Genomic DNA, 26,900 nt, shown 5'->3' on the forward strand with positions numbered 1-26,900 from the left:
AGAACAATCTGGCTTCTGTTATTTTTAAATTTTTAAATAAGTATAATTTTTCTTGCATTTGTTGTGCACGATTTGTTGTATGATCGACTCATCCATTGGAAATATCAAGAAAAGTTTTTTTGTGAATATATATTGATTAGAGGAGTCTCTCTGACAAGAGATCGGAAACTTAAGACACGAGCAATATGTTTCCTTAGAATGAACGAGGTGATTTCTAGATAAATCGGTTGTTTTTGTGAAAATAGGTGTTACGATACGTAGTAGAATGAATACTGCAGTCTTGTGAATTTTCGAGACGAAAACGCGTGGCGGACCCGATGCAAATAAAACACCCACGCATCGGCAGCTACCTCGCAAACACGCCCGACGTGGCATCGTAAATATTTGAACGTCGAAGAGAGGCAAGAGTCGACTTATCGACGGATGCTGGCCATTTCCCGAACGGTCATTATTTTCCACTATATTGCTTTCTATTTGAAAAAATCATGTACTTTTTTTCAAATTATAAATGTCAGAGAAAAAATACTATTTTACATTTTAAACATTTGTATCCTTAAAAAAACAATGCTGTTATAGTAGAAATCAAATTATTAGAAATTGAAAACTTTTGATAAATACGATATAAAAGTTGTAAATAGAAAATACATTTTTTTGTTGTATTTAAATTAATTTTGCTTTGACAAAAATTAAAATAATTTTAAAAGATTTTATAAAATTAAAATCGCAAACATATTAAAATAAATTATGATTTGTCATACAATTTTTTTAGATAACATTTATTTTATTATTTTTAAAAATTTATTGTTAAAATTATTAGCTATTTAATTTTTATCTGAATTATATAATTATAAATTATAGTGATAAACTGAAATTTACGATTTACATAAATTGCGTTTGTGACTAACGTGTGTATTCTTAAGAACATTTTTCACGTTTGTGAGTTTTTACATATTACATAATTTTATATTTAAATTTATTCTTTCTCTCTCTCTTTCTCTTCTAATTTTTTTCTTTTTTTATTGAAAATGGGTTAGAATATTTAATTGAAACGTATGTAAGTTTTGAATCGCAATGTATACTACACGGCGAGAAAACGGAAGAGGAAACGTTTCGGGATACTAATTAGCTTAAGTTTCGACTTTGAGCGAACTACAATTAACATTTTTTCACGAACAAAGAAACGATTCCGTTATCACGAAAGTTACAAGTGGTAACAAGAATGGCACATCCTTAACCTAATTCTTATACGAAACCGACATGCAATTGAATCGTATCGGACATACATCCTTTCGTGCAAACGGGACTTTTATTGGGAGATAAAGGAGCAACAGCATATTTGTTTTTCTCTGGAAGAAAAGAAAGAGAGAGCGAACGGTTGTGTTGCCAATGTGAAGTATCAAATTCGAATGTTGATCTTGTAAACTTTTCTTTTTTCGTCTTCCCTTTTCTATTTATCTAACTATCTATCTGTTTATCTAACTATCTATCATTCTTTTTCTTTTGAAGCTCATGGCTTCTTCAAAGTGTGAAACACCGAAACTCTCTTAACATCAATCGGAATGTCTTAACCCAGCTACACATCGAGCCCATAAAAGTACCTTGCGTTACATGCAGATTCGTCCGGCGTTTCTCACTGTCGTAAACAGTACTTGCTGAGCCACTGCATTGCGACTGCAAGAAAAATGGAAATCTCTTAGCACCATCAACGTCGAATATTTCACATTGTTATTCCTCACCAAAGCATTTTGTATGCTTTATGATAGTTACATTAACATAACTTTAAAAAAGCAAAAATATTACTTATACCTTTTCTCAGAAACACAGATATAATGAGATATGATATTAAATTGCTAATTCGAGTTAGTTATTTATATAGTCAAGTTTGATTACGTTTTATTTAAATCAAATTTTTTAAAAATATTTTTGCCTACAGTTGAAAATAATTTTTTTATGTTAATACTTAAATAAAGAGACGTTATTTTAAAGTTATTATCAGACATGAGATTTTATTAAATTACATGTTAAGAACACGAATGATCAGCAAAGCTTTATTGTTCAATTAAATTCATAGGTATAATTTAGAAACTTTATTTTACTAAATAAAATTGATTAGAAATTATATAATTACTTATATTTAAAATTTTATTTACAAGATATCAAGTTTAAAGTAATGTCTTTATTAATATCTTGGTCCAGAAAAGTTGTCTGCAAATTTTCTGTGGAAGGTATTTCTAAAATTTTACAAGAATGTTGCAAAATTTACCATATTATATACACGTATTAGAATCGTGCTCATTGTTGCCATTGTGCAGTTATAATGATCTATTTGTGATTATCTGATTGTGCAACTGTAATTATCTGATATACAATTGTTATTGGTATAATTAACATTAATATTTTATGAAAAATAATATTGTAATTGGGGGAAGCTATTAGCTAATAATTACTTATGTTAAATAATCGATTTAAATATGTATTTTTATATATTTGTAAAAATTATTATAAGACAAGAATTATTCTTGCATTCCGTTTTTTTTTTGTTATAAAATATACATTCTTAATTTTCATAAAAATTAATAATTTTCATAAAACGTATAGTTAATACAACATATTGTTTTACATATTTTGGTACACGAGTAAATACTAATTTACTCGCAACTTGCCCTATCGCAAAAAAGGAGAAACAAAGGTCTTTAAAAAATTTGTTCAAAATTATATTTAATTTTTCATTTCATTAACAAATCGTGCAAAAATGAGAAAAAAATTATTTTTAGAGAAAATACTTGTAGATAATGTATAGACCTTTGTATTAAATTCGTCGTGAAAATTATGATGGAGTTAGTGTAGGAGTTCCATTTGTCTTAGAAGTTTCTTTTTAGAACTTCAACCGTCATTATAGAAAGTTTGAGGAACCCTAATGTCCGCAGTGACTATTTATTCGTACGCGATCATGATGAGTTCCTCTAAATTATTTTTTTTACCACATCACGTGAACATTTATATCTGAGAAAGCTAAATTAGTGTAAAAGATCATCAAGTAGACCAAAGAAAGACTCTTTCGTAAAAATACACGTTGACAGTGAAGCACATGTTGTAATCTTTACATTAGTCTCTTTGTTAGCTTTGTTCTGATTTGACTTTGTCCATTTTATTACATTAGACTAAATTCAATCAAACTGCGTACGATTCTTAAATGAGAAAATTGTTATTAAAGTAAAATCTACATACACATCATCGTAATATTTAATTAAACTGTCAAATTAAAATTCAAAGCAACTTTCATGCCAGTAGAATATATTTGTATTATTGAATTTGGGTTAAACTAAAATTAATTTTGTTTGAAATTTAATTGTTCTTCCATAGGAATGTTACTAAAACGAAATTGACTGAAATCTGATTAATCAAAAGTTCTTTTACATACAGTTTTACGATATATAAAAGCACCTTTTATAAAGTTTATCTCTTTCTCAGTAAAATAATTATATATAATTAAATGTATAATTAAAAATATTTGTAATAATTGGATATAAACAACATTAATTATCTCGAGATGCAGAAAGCAAAGGAATGCAATAGATGTGTGGTGCACGTGCGTACACTTTCCTTTTGTCTATCCCGAGTCGCTTACGAACCTCCCCTTTTTGACACCTTCCACGTGTCCGAGAGCTGTCTGTATGCACCGGAAGGAAGCGTCGAAGGAGCGACCCAAGTGCAAGACGCCGGTTGCATGCGGCAGCACGCCGCCAAGAATAGCGCGGTGTGGCAATGTCGAGAATGTCTGGAATCGTTCGTGAGAGTATGAACGGACTGTCCATCGCGAGGCAATGTCTATAGCGGAAAGCACGATTGAGAACCGGGTGGCGAGCGGGATGCGAAACTCGGCAGGCGAAGCACGTTCCTTCCGTTCATTCGTGGAAGACAGAATCGATATACGTTTGCATTTGTATCGTTTGCTCGCATTTGTTATTAGTGTCGTTGGTTTATCGGGTGAAAAACGCGGCGATAAATATTTAGATAAATGCATGTATGTATTGTCTTACTGGTATTTATTTAAATATATATTAAGTAACAAATATATTTAGATAAATATCAGTAATGTTTCAGCCAAATTTGTCTGCAACGTAAGTAAAATTAATAGGTACAACAGTTGTGTTAACTACTTTAATAACTAAAGTGATGAAGCTCGACATATAATCTTTTGTTTTCAAATCTTTTTTTAATTATCCTCTAAATTGATTTAATGAAGAAGACAAAAATGTGGCAAACATATCTTTATATAAGGATTAATGCTCTATTTCACATAATTATCGTTGTTTAATCTGTTATTTTTATAACGCAATATGCAGGTATGCTAAAAACATATTATAGACAAATGTACGGAAAAAGAGAGGGATTAGTAGACAGTAATTTATAACGCAAAGAGGATATCGATGAGCATGGATTACCGGCGGCGCGTGATTAATTGTCGCCGTATTAGTTACCGTTACGAGACGCGGCCGAACTCGATTAATTGCCTTGCCGTCGCGTCGCAATATTTTATAAGTCGCCAGGTAAGCGCCTTTTTAACGCGCCGCAGAAGATAACGTATGAGCGCGGATTAATTAACGATGAATATCGGCATCGACGTTGCGAAAGGTGGCCGCGGCTCGATTCGCTCAACGATTATCGGCGATCGTTTTCACGGACTGTCACGACGGACGATGCAAGTGTATGAGCGACCCGCGGTAATAATAAGTTTGATATTAATGCGCGTTATCAAGAGCGGACCCGGGGAATACCAAAGTTTCTTAACACGGGAAAATGGCACGCGAGAGACACGCAGATAAGGACATAGCCAAGTTCCGACTATTTACCCGACTCATTTGTGATCCTTATGGCGTTTGGGTTATGGGTGAATTCGGAATTAGCCGCAATCAAAACTTATCGATGTCATGATTCTTCGTTCTGCCTCTAAAGACCATATTTCGATGACTCTTTCAGAACATAAAATATGGAATATAAATGAATAATTGTAATAGCTAGAATATAATGGAATATAATGAAGCAATTATGAAATAATTATATTGGTAGGAAGAAGTGTCTCATTATTGTGTGAAGTATTTAATTCTGTTCTTTTTTAGCACACAATTGTCTTTTATTACTCTTTAATCTGTTAAATGCAATTTTTCAAACGTAAGCATTAAATCTTTTAATACGATATAAAAATACAATAAAAATAAAATACAAAAATAGAATAAAAATAAAAAAATCTTCTAATATATATATAAAGGACATTTTTACAGCTATTTTTTAAGAATAATTTGAAGTTATTTTTCGCATTTTAACTTACAATAGCATTATTTATTTAGTATATTTTAAAAAATAACCCTGGTATATATTAAAAAGAAACAAGATCATTCAAAATTATTCCTCCGTTTCGGAGAAGTATATAATTGTCTTCACTCCATATTTTGCGGGTTTCATTCATTGAACGCGAAGCGTAAAAGGCATAAAAAGTTACTCTCATACTCGTACAGAACTCGTCGGCGGAATTTCATTGTCTTTCCGTTCGTACTTGCTAAAACCTTCTGAAAGCGAAACCTCGTTTTCTCGACCTGCATTGCTAGGTTCTTAGTATTCTGAATCGGTTTCGAGACAGTCGTAAGAGAAACCAGCAGTCGCCGCTGTTTCATCACGAACAAAAACAGAACGTCCCGAAATTCTGTGTGCCTTCGTCTCGTTCGCACGTGTATATGAGTTACAAGAACCGAAGATAAGGCCGTAACGAAGCGAACGACCGCGGTCATTTGTAATCGTTAAGAGTTTCGATGAACGAGCGATCCGCGAGGCCCCGAGGCTTTTCCATCTTTTAACTCTAAGCATTGCGTGATCGTTCGCGAGGTCGTGCTTGTCTTCTTTTCACATGAGAATGCTGCTTTATAAAAGCAACGAATATTTTCGCTCGCTAATCATCTAAAATTAGTCATATATCCAGACACACTGAAGTGCGAATAATGAGACGTTCCATTAACGATAATTCAAAATTAATTTTATAGTTTTTTTACGATGAAATTTTTATTGCGAACAATATACGGATGTTAAATTCACGGAGATAATCAACGAGCCTAAATTCGTTCCAGAACGAATGTTCTTCCCCACACTTGTAGTACGCTAGCTCTTTCCCTGACTCTGCCGCGCGTTGTTTCCTCGTGGTGAAGCGAGGTGGTTACCGCGATAGTAGGTAGTCTCGGCGAATCATCCGTCTGCAACAGAAACCCCGAGATATGTATCTCCCCACCTTGGCTAACAACCGGAGATTAACGAGTTGCTTTATCCGACGTACACCCTCGCATCCGCCGCGCGCCGGCCATAGAGAAGATACGTACTCTTTTCGCGGGATAAGAATGGAGGATAGCATCATCTAGCCAGTAAAGAGTTCTTGGGACGGGCAGACAGCGTTAATCGCACCTGTGAAAATAACATAGCTTCTCCGAGAAAAATGTATTGCATTACTATATGCGGTCATCGACGCAGATGTATCATTTTAGTTTACGAGAAAGAGGAAATTTACGAATCACCGTTATTATTAAAATAATTGTTATATAATTTTTGTCACACACGTGTGACAACATTAATTCATTAAACAATAAATGATATAAATCTATTATATAATTATCTTAATAATTATTACCTATATAATTACATATATAATTATTTAATATAATAATTATTTATATAATTATATTATAATCAAATAAAATTAAATATAGACAGGCAATTGTTATTATTAATTTTTTTTGCAATCTTAAGCGATATATTACAACATATTGTTTTTAGAATCGCAAATCCGGTCAAAGTTTCTGAGCAGTTGCAATTGCGGTCGACCATGAATTCGCACCGGCATCATGCTCGCGTGAATCCGAGTCGTCTTAGTCGTTCAGATCTTTCATGGTCAATCGGTGTTGGATTGGTGATGATGTTGAATGAAAAAGCGAAATTGTTGAGCAGATGCCGAGGTGGACTGAGCAATCGCTCGACCTTGACGTGCCCTAAGGGACCTCCAGTAAAATTGCGTGCGTAATTACCGGAGCGTGTACACCTTGCATATATCTTACGTTAAGTAAATGCTACATATCGATCGCACATGCACTACTGAACTTGAATACAATATAGGTCTGTTTTCTGCAATTGTTTGGAATGTGTTAAATAAAATGTTTTAGCTAGTGCATTCATATTAATATTAAAACGTGTAGGTTTATAGAAAAAATTTTATGGATTTTTATTTTCAGAAATCAGAATAATTATAAAATATAAAGTATGCAAAGTTATATCAGAATATACTATCTTTTACATATACCGTAGTCTTTGCTGAATTTGGGATTGACGTTAATATAATAAATTGGATTTTATAAGATTTATAAGATTATATAGGTTTTTATTATAGAGTTATAAAGTTAATATATAATAAGCGATTTAAAATTTTAATAAACTTTATTTCCTTTTTTTTATCAAAGTTTTATTTTTTAGTTTCATTAAAGGCTTTTTATCTATAGATAAAAAGCCCTGAAGAATTTATACATGAAATTAGATTTAGAAAGTCTTTATGTCAAATATAATCGGATGTTGTCACTAGATTTTTTCTTGTACACTTTAGAAATATTATTTATATTGATACGATTGTATCTTTAGAAAATGTGTATCATCACAAAGCGGTGCTGTGGAAACGCTCGCATTAAATTCTCTGTTCCTTTTTCTTCATCGGAAAATCTTTGTGCATAATAAGACGATACTCTCGCGCGCTTGAAGCGTACGATTGTGCATACACGCGGCACAATCAAAACGCAAAAGAAAAACAGTCGTTTGCTCATGCGATCCACCTTGTAGTCGCTGACTTGGGTCGGTCTCCGCATGTCTGCACAGATACAAGGAACACGCCACCGCATCGTCGTGATTTCTTATTCTCCTCTCGAGGTACAGTAATCTTCATAAATTCAAAGACTTATAATCTCTATAAATTAATTGCCAATTTGATTTTATGCTAATAACGTATGTGTAATTTTTAAATAATAATGAAGTTAGAATTGATTCTGTATATAAAAAATAAAAATAATGTTTTACTTGATCTCTCACGTAAAGAAATAAATATGATATTGATAAAAAATATTCTTTATTAGAAAAATTTTAATAACTAATTAATTATTCTTGAAAGAATCGTCATAACAATTTTTCTCGAAAAGATTAGTTTCCATTAATAAACTATCGATTCTTACAAAAGTTTTACAATTTATTAGATACTAATTCACGTAGCTAAAATAAAGTCCATTCTCATTATATGTGAAATTTTGACAAGTTGTGAACGGTACTATAAAAGATAAACCATACATACACATACGTGCGCACATTTGTGACGAGCGAGGTGTGTACGTGTCGACATTGTATGAAGGCGAATATTACATGTAACGCAAGTATGTATATATATTTACACGCGAGTGTGCATCACACGGGCACACAGCGACCACTCAGCGTTTTGATCTCCCACTAGTTTCTATTATGGCGAAGGCCGGGGACCAAGCGGCAAGAAGCCATTCCGGTACCAGCCCCAGTCGTTGCTTAGACCCCGACATCGCCGTGAGCGTTTCTCAAGTCGTCTTCGACACGGGCTGGTGCTTTCTTAACGCGTTCGCGAGATCGAAAGTGAGATTGGGCTGAGTGCACCGGTTCCAGGTCATTCCGGTGATATGACATTACGACAACGTGATGCCGCCAGATTGGTAAATATCGATCGATTTTACTGCCCTCAGATGCTTTCGCGGAGATTAAATAAGGAATTTTTTTAATCATCGATTCCCATCTATTGAAAATTGTATAAAAATTATGCCAAGTACTCGTTCAAGATGTTAATAAGATAATTGAAATTATTTGTATGAAAAATGCATCGATATTTTAATGATAAGTGTATATAGCTATTATAAAATAATTTACCTGGATTGTACGCAAGATATTACATTTTTTGTTCCTGTAGATTTTTTAAACATTGAAAAAACATTTTAAAAATTTATTTTCCATTTTTTATAATTTTTTAAATAAAAAATTGTGTGATTACAAAAATTAATATATATTTAGTTAATAAATTGCGATACCTTTGCACTAAAAAATATTGGATTTTATATGATGATATATTGGACGATATATTGGAAGTACTATTTATTGGAGTGGAATCGAGTAGTTTAGAAATTCGTGGCAGATGTGAATTCGTGTGCTGTGACCTAAAAGTACAATAACCGGATATCCCTGGGGAAATTTAAAAGAAACGTATATTTACAGTTATATAATTTATTTCATATACATTTTTTAAAAATAAATATCATATTGTATATGAAAGATGCAAACTTTTGCAAATAATATGTTATAAGCAATTTTCGCATCGAAAGAATTGGAATTTTGAAGTCACGCGAATTCTATTTCAATATTATTATTGTGTATATTTTTTTCGAATTTTGTGAAAAAAAGGAAAGAAAACAAAGGGAAAAGAAAAGAGAGAAGCAATTACTCGAAGATTATTACTGAAGGAAGAAATTTTTTTCTCAGTGCTAGTTATGTAAAGAGGCATGTTTGAGATGATTCGACGCCTCGAACATGCATCTGCATCTGGGATGCAACAGGTGCAACGCGTTCGGGGGTGCATTTGAATAATTGGGACGTATGAGCGCGCATGAGCTGCCTCGCATCGCGCCGGAATATCTCGGCAAGATCGATCGCAGTGAATTGAGAATGAATTCAGTTTACGGTCGCGCCCGACGCATTTTTCGTCAATGCATTTGCATATGATGCGCGCGCGCGTCGCGACTCAATAACACGCTATTTTTTCTATAGGATGAGAAACGGTACTTGGTCGTAAGAACTTTATTAGAATGATATCTTATCTTAGAGAACCATAAGGTATATTCCCATGTGTATGTATTTGCATACAGATACATATTCATACCGGATGTCGCGCCAAACTGGGCAATCTTAAGTAACGTAGTTTGATGCATACGTTACGTCATTCGAGTCGAAAAACATGATAATTTTTAAGAATATGATAGATTTTACATTACCATGCTAATTTTAGGAAACCGCTATTTTTTTAACCGGGATACGTTCGATTTTGACCGATGATTTATAACTTTTGTACAACTATTGACATTTGTGACGTTCACCTTATTCACGCGTTTACAATCTCGTCAAGTTCCGCGTATAAATCAATCAAATTTGAAAATATTTGTCAGATTGTACATATATCTGATTCATCGATACCTTTGATTTCGCAATACATTCGAACTGTAAATCATATCGACGTTCGCGTATATAAAGTCACGCGACTCACGTTGTCGAACTATGTGTGACAAAAATTTATGCTACATATATATTTACAATATATTTTATTTTTATTTTTATTTTATTTCCCGTCTGTATTTATCTAACATCTTTAGCTAGTTAATAATTAAATTTTCTTTAAGTTCTTTTGTACAAGTAAGTTTTTATTATAAAAGATGTAATTATCCAACTGCGCTAGTACGTTCATTGGACAAGGCTACAGGATATCCAAACTTTCCCTTTTGGGATTTCCTGTATTCTAAAGGAGTCGATCTCGATTTCGTAAGTGACTTACATCCTTCTTATCCAGATGTGCGTTCGAGATATCACAGTGGACTTCGATTCAACATATCATATACTAGTTGATCCCTCTTACTCTGTATTTCTCACGCTTGTATACTGTACGATATTAATAATTCATTATACCGTATTCATGTTGCTAACGGACCTTTATGTGACTATTTCTAGTTTTGATTCCACAATTAGTCAGTCGACAAATATCCAACTTTATTTTACATAAACTAATTTATGTTTCTAGCACATCGCATTTATAAATATTGCTACTTTTAAAATAAAGGTAAATGTCAGCTGAGGATGAAGAATGATTCCTCTCTGTCTTCGAATGATGTGGTTTAATGCGTTTGACCAAGAAAGACATAATGTGATTATTGAAAGTTTCATGTCATCTAATGACGCTTAAGATGAAAACTTTTTATAAGATATAATTCGCACTTTGATGCATTTTACCTATATTTCTTTAGAATATAATTAATATGGTAATAAAAATTTTTTTCTTTATTATTATCAGCATATCTTTTTAGATATTAATTTTTTTCAAACACGAAGAGTTATGTGGTAAGCGACAAAAGCCGAACGTAATCGCAGTTGCCGACGGTATACGCAACGCGTTGATTCCCTTGAAACGTACTCGTGAATCTCGTTCATGATTCGATGACATTCCGCGGTGATTGTCGGCCCCTTGACTTTCACTCCCGCGCGTTTCGTCGATCGTTTGTGTGTCCGAGGCACGATCACGAGCCGTGACTCGGCTGTTTCTAGGAGGTGAGGGCAGAAAGGGAAGAGCCGCTCGTTTCCTTCGGGTTCATTGAATCCTCCTGAGTATCCCGATACTTGCCAATACTCGCGCGGCGCAACGTCCTAGAAAGTATTGTCACGCAAATCGATCGATCATCGATCACCCCCGAAGAGCGTGCTTTTCTTTTATCTTAATTCTGTCAAGACTATGACACAATACTGGTGATATATTATATTACTTTCCATATTTAATATACATATATGCCACATATTATATATGTTCAATATTAGTTCTACTTCAATAATTTGAATTTTAAATTATTTAATCTTTCAAAGTTACGTTAAATTTCAACTCTGCTCTTTTAATGTACTTGAGAGATATGTACGTCTTTGGTTTGCAAAAATTGAAATTGGAATATAAAGTTACATTGAAAATTGAAGGCTTCTAGTAAATTAAATTATACGGATGCAAATGACAAGCAATTATTATTATTGAGTTAATTTTAAATAAATATTATTTAACAAAAATTTTATGTTGCATTAGTGTTATGTATATTATAAATTAATTAAATTATTAATTAAAAAAATAGAAGTTATTGAAACTAATTCAAAATTATTAGTGCTATATTTGTATTCTATAATAAAATTGATTAGGGATCGTGTTACGGATGTCATTATTAATGACAAAAAAAATCCACTTAAAATCAAATAAATCATCATTGAGATTTTACTGATCAATCATGCTTAAAGTATATTGTCAAATAAAAGTTTGATTACAATTAATATGACTATTCAAACGTAATTGTAATTAACGTTACATATATCTTTGAAATAGAATAGTGTATAGATTTATAATATGGATAAAACTTATTTATTTTTGGTTTATGAGAGAAACGATAAAAAATGAATGATAATTTTTCCTACTTAGTTTCAAATCTTCATAAAAAATAGTTATTATTTCAATATTACTGTCAAGAGCACTTTAGCATTGCAGATTAAAAGAGTTTAACGAATTAAGCTTTAATTTATTTCGCTAATTTTAACTTTAATTTTACACGAAATTTGTACTCATGCAAATTTATTTAATTACCAAAATGTTTAACATTGTAAAAACGCAACACACAAATATAATTATCATTGAATTGTCATTGAATTCTCACTACGAAAGAAACAACTCCAAGTTTATTGAAGAGATTGTAAAATCGGAAAGATCCTCTGTGATTCTCTAGAATATTTCTTTATTGTATTTATACACGTTTCTCTTTAATGAATAAACCGAATGTCTGCTTATTGCTATTCGAAAGGTGTTTTTTGCCGAGTGCAATTTTATTCTTGTACGACGTTGCTCGTCACGAACACTAAATTCTTCACGATTTCTATCATGTTGGGGAATGTTGAGGAATGCATCGCCTTAATTTAGACGTCGTTTCCATTAGCGATGGCAATTTTCTCTCTTTCTCTTTCTCTCTTTCTCTTTCTTTCTCTTTCGAATAGTTAAAGCCGCTAATTAGCTTCTCGATCCCAGAAAGCAACGAAAATCGCGAATGCTCGGCAACCTGGTTTACTCGGTTTAACTCGATTCACACAACGCACAAAAAGAATCTCAGAACGCACGTCGCGATATGTGCGCATTTACACAGCCACATGCCTGTTTACGATCGCGTGTGTGCGTTCGATTTAAATACTGGCGGACCAATTAGAGGGGTTAATTCCTAAGTGATTTATGGTCTCGACCGGGGGAGAGAGACCTGACCTTAAGCGTCGTCTCTAGGATCGTTACGCAATCGCCGACGAGCTTTATTTGTACAACCGTTAATCGACCAACACGCGCGCAGTTTACGCTCATCCCTTCCGTACAACCTCGGTGGATATGCCGGAATATATTAGCTGCTCGGGTACTCGTTAACAGCGGACGGTGTTTTACAACGAGGGGAAAAGATCGGTGTAGATTTCGTATCGGTTGTATTTTATTTACACTACATGATTTGTAGCAGCGGGATATAAAATCGATCTTGTAAAAAGATTATAGAAATTAAATTTGACAGATATTTTTATATCTACACGTGAAAAATAAACAGAATAAAAATAATAAAAAAAGCGACGTTTGTTATTGCAGGTAAAATTGGATATATCACGTTACATCATTTTAATGCAATAATTTACAAACACCACATGAGATAATTGACAAAAATAAATAATATTTATATTCCTGTCATATCTCTCTGCTATCTTTGTCTTTTCATTGTTTTGACATATCGCCAAAAGTTAATTGTCTCAATATATATCGGGAAAATGCCCTCAAAAGAATATTTTTCTGATAAATTTCTTAGTGACACTAATCGCCAACTCAGCCAACTGTCGTGAAATAACTTTCTTCTCGCGACGTGGCTCTCGATTACCTGCGTTCTGCAGCAAGATGTGTTTCCGCTCTTAAAGTCGATGAATCGTCTCTTTCTTGGCAACTTTTAGCTGCGGCTTTATTTTGTTCTTGCATAACTTCGCAAAGGAACTGCGAGAAGCACTCGGCCTGTGTACTTGAAAACTCACTCGAAGATAGCCTCGCACGCGCATCGCAATCGTTTCGCAATCGCTGTTGCCGAGAACGGGTTCGCGATCAGCCGTGCAAGTCGTCAGAAGACGACGGAATTATTCGATTCTCTTTCGTCTGCAGAATCGAGGTATAAACGAAACGGGGAGGTCGCGGCGGGTTAATATCGAATGCCTCGCTCTTCTCTCACAGACGGATCCAGGTGGATCTCTCTATCATTAATCTTCATCGCGATCCACGAATTTCGCGTTGGGAATAGTACGGAATCAACGAATCTCCTTTTCACAAAAACGGACGATGGATTTCTGTTTTCAAAATATACGATCGAAAACAAAAATTTCCGAACCGTGATAAAATGTTCGTGAATAACATTGTTCATAAATACACTATATATGTTTATATATAGATTTTAATATAGAATTTGTGTATTGAATTTTAGTATATCAATCTCGATTTAAAGTTGGAATTTTTTTATTTCAACATTTTATTTAGTTTGTACACACATACATGTATAAAAACTTATTATTTTATCGATTCTTTCATGTGTGTGTCAGACAATTAATCTAAAGAAAATTCTCCTTTTTACAACACTGTGTATATGTTTACATGGAAGAATGTTATAGTATAGAGATTCAATGTATCTATTTTTAAGACAGAACGTATTTGCATTATATAATCAATTAAAACTCTCTACATTAATGAAAGATTAACACAAGTCAGCTCAAGTTTTCTTCCCGTTCGCGCAAACTTCTCGACACGAACATCTTTAATTTCATGCTCGATCGAGATGCAACATTTCTCTCGGCGTACCTTCCTCCGTGTTCCGTAACTTTGCCGCGCACAAACTTCTGAATTAAAGAGCGCGTGAGTAAAAGACGGAGTATCGATAACAGATATTGGAAACAACTTCGCCGACCATCAGTGCGTCGTTTGCCAATTGAAAACTGTCGGCCGACGAAGTTATCGCGTTTAAGGGAACGGCCATTTCGCTCTCCACCCTCGTCCGGGGAATCACGATTAATGCGCCATTAAGAGAGATTGGAAATCCTTTCGAACCCGAGAGACTTTCGTCGCCCAATGGAACGGACGACCAAGTTTTCTCAGAACGTTCGCGCCGTCCAGGATTTTGCATTCCATTTGCCGAGAACGTTACTCCGGCTTCGCTTTCGTTCTCCCGAGGGTGCACTTGCTGCTAGCAACCTAGCGGTAGCCACGCTGGAGGTAAATCGCATTTGCATGAGTTTCTCCGGCCCTTCTCAGGTAGATTTCGGCGACCTCCTGCGCTCTGTGATACCGCTTGTTGTTTTCCCGAGAAAGTTGCGATGTCTATTTTGAGAAGCTACTTCACTCTTATGCATGCGAAAATATTGATGGTTCAAACACTTTACCACTTTCCATATGTAATTGATATGTAATAATCAAATATATAATACATACGTGTGATTCTACCCTCGAGTTTCTTTGAATTTTGGAATATTTCAATTTTTTCTGTTCATAGAAATAGAAATTTAAATATATTTATAAAATGCTTAATTTTTTTGTTATTGTATAATTAAGCAATATTTTCTTAAATGTGCTGAAATTTTGATGCCGATAATTTTGTAATAAAATAATAAAATTTAAGTTTGTGTGTCTTTAAAATACCAGCATTTAATCATTGCGACATAATAATTGAATCGTAAAAGCAAAAGATTTTACGACATCGAAACTTTTCGCCATGCATTTATCATGTCACACAACCGTTATAAATTGCTACTACTTACGCTATGAAAGGAGTTACATCGCAAATCGGTCGGGGCGAAAGACAGTTGCTGGGTGTTTACGAGGAATCCGAACACGCGCACCCGGCCGATATTACCCGGCATTGAACTTGGCCCCATGCCTGAAACTTTTTAATTTATTCGCGCAACCTCCGCTTTTGGAGTTTGTTAACCCTTCGCGGTCGTTGCCACTGAAACATCGTCGCGTTGCGGCGGCTGCTTGTTTTGCTGCTTGGTGATATATCATTCAACGCGGTGCATCGAGCAGACTGTTCTCAAACGAGCGTTTTCGCAATGTACAGAGTTGGAAAGGAGGAAAAATTACGAATTAATAATATTAGTTATTAATATTTCCTCGATAATATTTCAAATAATCTTAATATTAATGAAATATTTAAATTTTTAAATTGCATTTTATTGCATATGGCCATTGTTACATTTAATGAACCTTCTCTATTATCTGCTCGTATAATTTAATTCTATGAAGAACTAATAATGGAATATTATTGTAAACTCTTTTATCTTTTGTAAATTAGTTTTTCCTTACTCACATATTTTATGATATTAAATCAACACGCAATTTTATTTGTTTTACAATAATTAAATATATTCTTGTCAAGTTTTTGAATAAAAGATAAGAAAAAAATTTACATACATTTTACACATTATATTCTATTATAATTAGGTACTTTTAAAATAATTAAAAAATATATTTTTATTTATTTAATTATCTATTAAAATTATCTTTTGTAATCTTTAGAGAAAGAAAAAAAGAACTTTTTATCTATGTATCTCATGAAATTTTATGTTCCAATGAAAATTTTTTGATTTATTTTCATGATCATTTATCGCAAAATGCAATGCATGGAACTGTGATCAAATATATTTCATTGTCAAAATTAAATATTTTTCTTATTACTTTTATATTTCTTAAGCTAATTTAAAGGATATAAATTTTAAAGGTAATATATTAATAAAGTAATTATTTGTTTTAATTTTACTTTCTGCAATACAACATTTAATGTTATGCATCTCTCTCGAATTGTTGCGTTTCGGATCGGTATTGTTACGCTCTACATTCATGCCCTTTGCATTCCAAAAGAGATCGTTTCGTTGTAACATACTGCTACCTCCTCCATTATTCGTGGGAAATTCAGGGCGCGTAATCGTATTCTACCTCCCTCATTTAACAAGCGGAAACATTATTAACAAGTGTATACTGGACTTTTTTTTTTTTTTTTATCTCCACACAGCCACCACACAGCCATCGGCACCACAACCTCGGCGGCCGTGCCAACGACGATTCTTCTTCGTCGCCTCTTTTTTTCTCCTCCCCCTTTTTCTAGAAGCCATTGTCTATACGATCGTCGCGGTTTCTCAGCGACGTGGCGTGGGAAGGTTCGCAGGGCCTTAAAGTTCGCGCCGTTCAAGGTGAGGTATATGCACGGGGGAAGCCGAGTCGCGCCACTTTAACCCAATTTATATATCGGAACGTATTGCTGTGTAGTCACATTTATCAACCGGAATCTATGAGCATTTACTTGCGAGAATTAATCCGCTCATAGAGCACTTCTTTACAATCGCATGATGACATATATATTTGTCGCTTTTTGACTATTTCATAAAAAAATTTCCAGGACATCGATTTATTTATTATTAATTGACTCAAGAAATAATTCATCGGATAACTGCGTTACCAGGTTATCACGTTCTATTACGTCAGAACAAAGATTACATTACAATTGCTAATTTGTAAATCTAAATTTGAGTACACATGTAGCATTCGTCGCATACCACATAGGAACATATTTATTAATTCATTCGCACACCGTATTATTTACACGCGGTTTATTTAAGAAGGACACCGCGCTTTAATTATGTAATTACCGAACGCAATTAATTCGCGGCTGCAACTAATTAACATCCATTCACGGTAGGACGAATAATAGCTGCGCTTCAGTGGGGCAATAGGCCTTCTCCGTCTCCCCCTCCCTCCCCCCCCCCGTCATCCCATTTTTCCCTAATTACATATTAATACGTAACCCGACGCAACAATCGACATTTTAACGCATATACTAATCGACCGCATACTAATTGTTTGCTTTATCTGTTGCAGCCGGAAGAACGCGATCATTCTCAGGACCCAGCTGTCCGTGAGGGTCCACACTATCATAGGTGAGTACCACCATCGTGAATTCCTGATTCAAATCTCGCGATGGGCTCCCACGATCCACTTGGATGGATCATCCGCGCGCGCGCCGATTCCTCGGGTCTTAACTGGCAGCGTCGGGTCGAGAGTCTCGTTCTAGTTACTCGGTCACTTGTTTCGGTTCACCGACAACGGCGACCTTCTGCTAACTGTAACGCTGATGCTACATTGAGTTTTGATAATCGTAAATGAAGACAGATGAATATATATATATATATATGAGATACTCTTGTATATACAAGTACTAAGATTTGTATATACAAGATTTGATCATTAAATGATTTTATATGCGGACAATCTCGTCTAATCAATTTTTAAATAATTTTGCTTACAAATAAGATATTGAAATGTCGATAATTGGAATCGAATAAAATTGAAAAATCTTTTCTAATTAATGTTTAAGATCTAGATAAATGTAATAAATCAAAACGTTATTAATTGTTTAATTATAAATCGAATTTATTTCAAGTTTGGAAGTTGAATTTCCTTTAATTATCAAGATATTTAATCTTGAGAATGAAAAAAATATGTGGAAAGTACTTATATCTAAATACGGTTCCATTGAACAATTAACTTTTTGTAAACGAAACTATTTAACGCTATTTAATATAAGGTCATATATATTTCTGATTTTATGTGATTTTTTCAAAAATATAAATATTTTGTATAACTATATATTATTATTTTCTATTTTTTTCTTTTTCTTGTTCTATTATTTTAAATTTATAATTACTATCTTTAAAATTACTAAATTTAAAATACTAGAGTATTGTGTAATTATGCGGTCATTTGTTTTGGTGTAATGACAGTTGCGACATAATAATGATAATGCGATCAATCATTGATTGTCAGTGAATAGTCATGCATGTATAATCATCATAGTTTCAAAAGATCTGAATGTACATGAACCATATATCATTAATATGTATAACTTGTACAAATAATTGTACTGATATTGCATTCAATGCTAATGTTTTGCATATTCTGATAAATGAACACCTACATGTATTTAATTATAATCTCTGAAAGAGAATGTAAATGTTCATATTTATGAAAATTATATATTTATGTAATTCTACTTTTAATTTTAAATAATATTTAAATATAAAAATATATATGTAAATATATAACATGATCAAAACTTGTATTTTTTAATTATGGATTCTTCAACTAATTTAAGATTGATATTTTTTAAATGAAAATTTAGAAATTTTTTAAAATTATAATCACAAAGGATATAAATTAAGCTTCCAATATTACACATTTATTTCAGTTTTTACATTTTTTAAATTCCTAAAATAAAATATAAATTTTTTAATAAAATATCTTAAATTTACTTTTGCATTTGAAATAAAGATATATATAGGTAAAATAAAAAAAAATGATAAAAAGATAAAATAATTTATTATAATATAGTTTTATTATAATATAGTTTTTCTTTTATTCTTATATTTCTATTAGGGAAGCATAGATTTTTAAAGAGACATGCTTTCTATGTTTTTATATAATTAATATTTTAATATAGCAATAATGTAATAAATATTAATATTTTTAAAAAATGTTTAAAATATTTTTTATAACAAAATTTTAATTACATTATTAATAATAATTTTACAAAACTTTGTAAAAAAATGTAAATGGTGCGAATGGTTATAAGGACGATGAATAGCGAATATATAATTACGTCTACAATACATCTTTAAGTAAAAAAAAATGCAATTCCATTTTTTTAAATACACACTATGACATAATTATACAATGTCGTAAACAATGAGCTCCGTTGCCTGTTGATAATTAGCAAAGTAATGACTATACCGCTGAGTGCGGAACGTTGTACCTGCGAAAATCAAGCTAATCCTTTATCGTAGCTCAGCGACCATTCATCACCGACTATGACAGACAATACTTAATCACATAATGTCGAATAAAAACTTCTTCCATTTTTTTTACTTAGCAGCAAAATAAAAATTTTATTGGAACAATACACGCAAATAGCCCCGTTCATACATATATTACTACTTAATCCTCTTATTATCGTCTGATATATCTCTCTTTTTCTCTCTGCATATTTAAAAAATATTCATATTTTTTAAATTTATCCTTATAAATTACTTAGTATTTTATTAAACTATTTAGGAATTTTTAATTTTTTATTCGAGTCCTATTAAATCATATAATTTCAAAATATAACTGAAGATTCACTATACATATAAGTAATATAAATTTGACATGGCTAATATTTTATTTTCTTTCTCTTATTAAAATAAAAGATGATATTTTTAATATGAAAGATATACAATTCTGTTTAATGCTAAATATACAGTTTAAATATCATTAAAACTTTATTATTATAACTTTTTCTTTATAATGATAAATCAATATAAATGATATCCAAATTTGGACATATATATTCATATTTTTCTTCTCAAAAATAAATACACTTCTATCAATTTCCTAACTATTTTTTTTTTATTTGGTGAGTTGAAAATGTTACAAGAAAATGAACTCAACCTATATTTTTACATTTACATTTCATGCGCTTTTTCTTGTTAAAAATACATGCTCATCTTTTTTGAATGAGCGAGCGATAATTCGTTGTTTGGTCAATTTTACGGAAACAAAATAAATGACTTTGTAACGGACGTATTATTTCGATAAAATTATTGTGATTAAATCTTGTTATGCCTGAATTACAACAATTACAGCCATTACCTTAATTACTGACTCTCGTAGAAATAATATCGATAGGTGTGTTGTGACTTTCTTTTTTGATTGCATTCTACATTAAAAAAAATTTATAGTTCTTATTTTATTCATTCTAATAAATTTGCTCTATTTTCTGACCATATGTGGTTTTTTCCTTTGCAATGTTTGATATATTTAAAAACTAAAATAATGTATAAATATGTGACTGTATAATACATAATTAATTTATACATAAATAAGTTATTATTTTTATACTATATATATATATATATATATATATATATATATATATATATATATATATGTACTTTGTAAAAGAGAAATATTTTTGTGAAATGTTCAAACATAAATTAAACTTATTTATAACTTACACTAACATCAACTTTTTTAAAACAAGCGATAAGATATTCTTGGCGTCTTTTTGCCATGCAAATGTAATTATGCCCCACGGAATTGTTTCAGCTATCAGTACTGTTCCCTGACGATAGTTGCTTTGTTAACATTCTATTGTATTTTACTTGTATAATTGAACTAATTGTAATCAAGACTCCGAGTATCGCTCTTTTTCTATAAGCAAAGTGTAACGATGCTTGCAACAATATTATGCAGAATATTTATATTTTTATTTAATCATAAATTCTTTTACAAATTTAAGGAGTTTATCTTTTTCTCTCTTCACATTTATTTATATTTATTATATTTAAAAAATTTTTGACAATAAATAATTAAATTGTACGATTTCTTTAAGGGCTATTCAAAATTAATTACATATGTTAGATGTATAGATTTTTTTCTTATTTATTTGTACCGAAGCATAATAACACTTTTTTTAATCATTTATAATTGAAAGATTATTAATAACTTGATCTTCAAGCAACCTTTTTTCATTTTAAATTTAATGACAAAAAACTAACAGATTTAAGAAATTTTATATGTGATCGAGTTTAGATTTTTATTAAATTTGCTAGCAAATAAGAATTTTGCTGAAATGTTCTATATGCTAATATTCTATAAAATATGAATACCACAAAGAATGAAATTCGCGAATGATTATACGCGGTACACCTGCGTTGGGTACACTGTGTCCCGGTTCATTGAACCTTATGAAGGCGGTGGAGGAGATAATCGAAGGTGCAGAACGAGCAAAAAAAAAGAGAAGTCCCAAAAGGGCAGAGGGAGGAGCGGAAGCTAAAGTGGACCGTGCCGTTTTACATATTTTAACGGTTCTTCGTGTACCTCCGGCCCTCCTGAAGTTTGTCCATCTTTTTTCATTTTGATTCTTTTCTTCTTCTTCTTCTTCTTCTTCTTCTTGTATGACCTAACGTGGTTACCTTTCAAAAGCGAGTATAAAAATGAAGATTATCTTATATCCTATATTTTTTCTCTCTATACATGCAAGTTATTTCAGATGACAAAAATAATAGGAATGAAAAAAAAGTAGAAAAATATTAATAACGCTTAATATCTGCAAAACTAAAATATCTTGCTTTATAATATTATTATATTTATTTACGTAATATTATATATAATATTATTATAATTTAATTATATAGTATCATTATTATATACATATTTAATTTTTAATATAATATTATTATATTTGACAATAAATATTTTTTTTTAATTATATTTTATACAAAGATTTTGCAATACATAATTAGTTTTTAAAAGAAGACAAAATATTATTAGGCCATGTGTACAATAATAGCTGGTATAATAATATATGATTTCATGTGGTTAGCAACATAATTTTTTTAAAATCAGACAGCTGTTAAATGTAAAATTAAAATTAATTTATTTCGCTTATATAAACTGCACATCTGCTGAACATTAAAATAATAGATCGTTATATTGTCCATATGAGGCTCTTGTTGAAAATCTATTATTGCTCGCTATATTAATCGTCTTTCATCTTTGCATCATCGCACGGGAAGTATGTATTCAACGTGCGACCACGAATTCCGCGATGGATAATTTTGCGCGATTCTATTTCGCTCGCAAACAGATCGTACAAATATTTCGCGGCTGGCCGCTTAGCCGGATACGTTATACAGCATGCGAAGCGTGCTACGAGAGCACGTTTTCACATATCACGCGACACATGGGCTCAGATTTCGCTCGCGTCGAGCAACTTGGCAATAGTATTCGGTTGTCCGCAAAATTGGTTAAATTATCTTACTGTCATCATAAAATTTTCGTGAATCCCAAATTCTTAGTGGAATTGTCCTTCGTTTATAATTTTTAATCTGAATGAATTCCATTACTTTTACAATATTTTTTATATGTATAATTGTATGAAAAAATTTATCATTAGATGTTGCTGTGGCAATTTGAACCAAAACATTAAACTCGGGCAAAATCTGATAATTTTTATTTGTAATATATGTGTATATTGGATAATATATTGCGCTTTCAATTATCAGATTTTGAAAATTAATTTGCATGAATAATAATTAGTATATATAAAATTTTTATACAATTAAATTTCTTATCTTTTATAATATGAAAAAAATATGATAAACTACAGGATGTTAGATAATAGTTTTTAGTTTAATCATTTTCGATATTCTTTTAATGCGCTTCTTATTTGCTTATTCTCGTTTTTCTTGTATTAAAATAATATTATGTGTGCCAATTGGCATCATTCATAACATGAATAATTCTAGATAAAAGTGGGAATATTCTATTATTACACTCTATTATTACATTTTATATCGTGGGGTAACATATCACATTACATCATAAATGAAGTATATTATTGTTTTTGTACATTTTTAATTGATTTAATTAATCCAATTAGTCTGATAATAAAAACAATTTTCTTTTAAATTTAGTTAAATGAAGCTAATATTCTCGTAAAATTGTTTTAAACAAAACTAGGTCTTACAATGAAATGATTTTTATATTTAATATTAAATATTTGCAAGTGTATATATATATGTACTTTTTTTCTCTTTCTTTATAAATCTATTCTGAGAAGGTACACTAAATCTTCAATCGTTAATCGATTATTAACTTCACTTTTCATAATATATACGTAAAAGTATTGTTATTAGATATCTTGAAGATTCTGTAATCATTAAAAAGACATTTGCATATCTTTGAAGAAGTAATATCTAGTAATTTATGTGTATGCTCATTTGAAATTCGTAGAGTATTAAGTATTAACCGCAATAAAAGTTATTTTCTCTCTTTTTTTCTTTAAATAGGTCAGTAGTAGAACATCTACACTAACGCGTAAATTGCAGTCATTTAATGCTGAAAGTTGACGTTGATCCGAGTGAAAATTAAATGAAACAGGATCTATGAGTGACAATGATGCATTACGGTACGCAGTTGGCGAAGTTGCTTAGCAACGAAAAGAAGATACAACGCAGAGACAGAGAGACACAAGGACAAAAAGGGTCGACGAAGGAGACAGGGACTTTTGCTTATATGGTCACTGATTACGGAGGGACCAAGGGCCCCAGGGCCTTGGGACCGCTATTCTTAGAAGACGCCTCGCTCGTTCTCTCTTCCTCAGTCTTGTCCTTCTCTCCTCGACTCCTTCGCGTACCCTGCAGCGAACTCCTAATTACCTTTGCTTGCATATCTACCTTCTTTCTCCTTTTCGCTCGTTTCTTCTCATCGCTCTTCTTCTTCGGTCATCCCTCACCTGCATGCATTATGCATTTGAAGATCGCGTGATAGCCGTGGATTATGCGGTCGCACCGGGCCTCCTTTTCCACGAAAGAAATCGCGAATTGGGTTTGCCACGCCGCGAACCGTGACTTTGACGAAAAGATACGGTTATGTAAAAAATTGCGAAAAGTATCTTTATGTCTTAAATGATTATTATCAAACTTTGTCAAAAAATAGTATCATTGTTTCATATATGTATAAACAACGTTATACATATAATTTTCTTACAATTCGTGGAAAGATTTTATAATCTTAAATTTCAACAATATTATAATTTTATTATAATTTGATTTTAAATATTTAATATATTATTATTTTATTTTAATACAATATTTTATTACAATAGTTACCCCAAAAATATATTATTATCTTAATTATTATATTAATGTTATTATCTTAATTTTATTATAATTAATTTTTGGTTTAAGTACGTTACTATTTGTCCATTCAACATTTTTTTATCTATTTATGAAAAATTATTTTTGAATAATAAGAATTTACTTTTTTGATAGATATTAAATGCCTACGCATTTGGTATTTGTTAACGCTATTTAATCTCATTTCAAGTTTTACATATCGAGAATAAAAATATTTTCAAAACAAGAGTAATCTTTTTTCTGTTTATATATTTTATATAATAAATGCTTAAAAATTAATCTTGGGACAAAAAATTAAGTTTATAGCCGGAATTGGCCAATTTTGAATAAACTCTTTAAAAATCTGATTCTAAACAAAAATAGAACTAGCAATAAAAACATAATCAAACATATCTCGCAATTAGAAATAGCTATATTTATTTCTAAGTATCTTGTGATGTATGGGTGTGTACATAAAATTTGAAAGCAATAAAAAATAAATCGTGCTTATCAAAAAAAAAAAGCGGAAACTATTATACTTTCTGCATGTAATACATCGCACGATACGTTCGACTTTTTCTTTCTATTGCGTCTCGCCTTGTTTCCGGCAAAATTCCCGTCGCATATATTCACGGTGAATTGGCGTTACCATGCTTTCGCACGATAACGCGTTCCACTAGGATTCCTTCCTTTTTTCGCTGCTCTGACGAACTACCCGCGAAATTTCGAGAGAGAAAGAGAGAGAAAGAGAGAGTCAGGAAATCCCGACGCGGCCGGCAAATTGAATTTGCTCTACCGCACCACTGATGAAATGGAATTCAATTATTAGTAATACGGTGAATCGTGGACTATGATTGGAAGAGGATTGCGCACGGCTGGGCGAAAGAAAAATAGGCGGCGAAAATTTCGTCACAAAAAATTCGTAAAATCTGTGTAAAATCCATTGGATTTAATTACTGGCCTTTGTTTAGCTGTACACTGGTTGCTTGTACTATTTGATGTTTGTTTGATAAATACGCTCGATAAAATTGAGAGAGGGAAGAGACAAATTAACAATGTTCTCAATGGAATCATTATGAATTCGAATATGTTAAATGCTTTTGGCTTTGAGATTTATTGAATATATGCACTTTCGCGCGATTTATTATGAATAGTTCATTAGAAATAAATTAGCAAAAAAATAATATAAAATTGTCTTGCTCGAGAAAATGCGAATATTAATTTAATAAATGAAATAACAATTTCAGTGAAATTGTTAGTAGCAAGGTAAAAATTTATCGAACATGACGAAAGATGAAACAATAAATTTTAAAATTATATTCAAATAGCAAACTTGTTAAAAATAGATTTTACACAGAAACAGTTTTCTCTCTAAATTTTGTTTTACATGTGTTGTATTTTAAAATACTAGTTTATATTTGAATACACATAAAGTTGTGAAAATTTTTAACATAATTCACTTTCGAATTTGCAATATAATTATATCAATATTTCCGCATTTACTTCACACATCAATATATAAATGTCTTCTATTACAGAGTATTAATTACTGCGTTTTATTAATTCTATTGTTTTCGTTTGGTGATACTGAAATTATACTCAGACGACGAAGATTCTCGATCTCGCCCGAGGGATGGATTCAATAATCTGACGGCAATTTATATCAAATTAGCAGTACGCGCTTGCGCGATCGCATGAAATCACCCCGATGGAGAAGGCCGTTGTGGTAAACGCGCGGCCTCTTCATTACGGCGCGCTTTAAGTACCGTGATCTGAAAATGGGGACCCTCGCAGAAAGAGAGGCCTTCTTCATCCATCGGACCTCTGGACGCGCGCAACAATGTACGCGCGTGTGGTATTATTATAATAAATGGTTGCGTGTTGCTTGTCTGTTGCAGAAAAATTGCTGAACAGCGAGGGCCGCGAGCTGCGACGGGCTCTCTTCTCCCTCAAGCAGATTTTTCAGGTGGGTTTACAATTCGCGATGCGAATAGAGCGAGCGAGGCGAGAGAGAATGCCACGTATGGCGGCGAAGCTGGACGGATAAGGAGGATGGATGGGTGGCGGGGCGCGTGACGAAGTCTAGCGGAGGATATTTTTACGCGAAACTACTTGTCCGACGAGTAAATATTTGCATGGCGAGTCGAGAGCGAGTGCATCTTTTTCCCTCTTCGCCGAAGACGCACGAATTTTTCTTTTTCTTTTTTTTTTTTTTTTTTTTTTTTTTCGAGAAACCTGACTTTGCCAAGAACGAAAATTTCGATCAAATA

At 32.1% G+C, this 26,900-nt stretch overlaps 1 protein-coding gene across 5 annotated transcripts in view; it reads left to right on the forward strand.

The window, feature by feature from the left end:
• LOC140664241 (FH1/FH2 domain-containing protein 3-like) overlaps positions 1-26,900 on the forward strand; it is a 162,719-nt gene that overhangs the window by 101,704 nt on the left and 34,115 nt on the right. For all 5 annotated transcript variants that reach the window (XM_072889187.1, XM_072889185.1, XM_072889184.1 and 2 more), the window contains 2 exons: positions 17,795-17,853; positions 26,529-26,596. In XM_072889187.1, coding sequence (XP_072745288.1) covers positions 17,795-17,853; positions 26,529-26,596 — 127 coding nt within the window. The remainder of the gene's footprint in view (positions 1-17,794; positions 17,854-26,528; positions 26,597-26,900) is intronic.

The sequence above is a fragment of the Anoplolepis gracilipes genome, chromosome 3 (assembly GCF_047496725.1).
Source record: "Anoplolepis gracilipes chromosome 3, ASM4749672v1, whole genome shotgun sequence".
Lineage (NCBI taxonomy): Eukaryota > Metazoa > Arthropoda > Insecta > Hymenoptera > Formicidae > Anoplolepis > Anoplolepis gracilipes.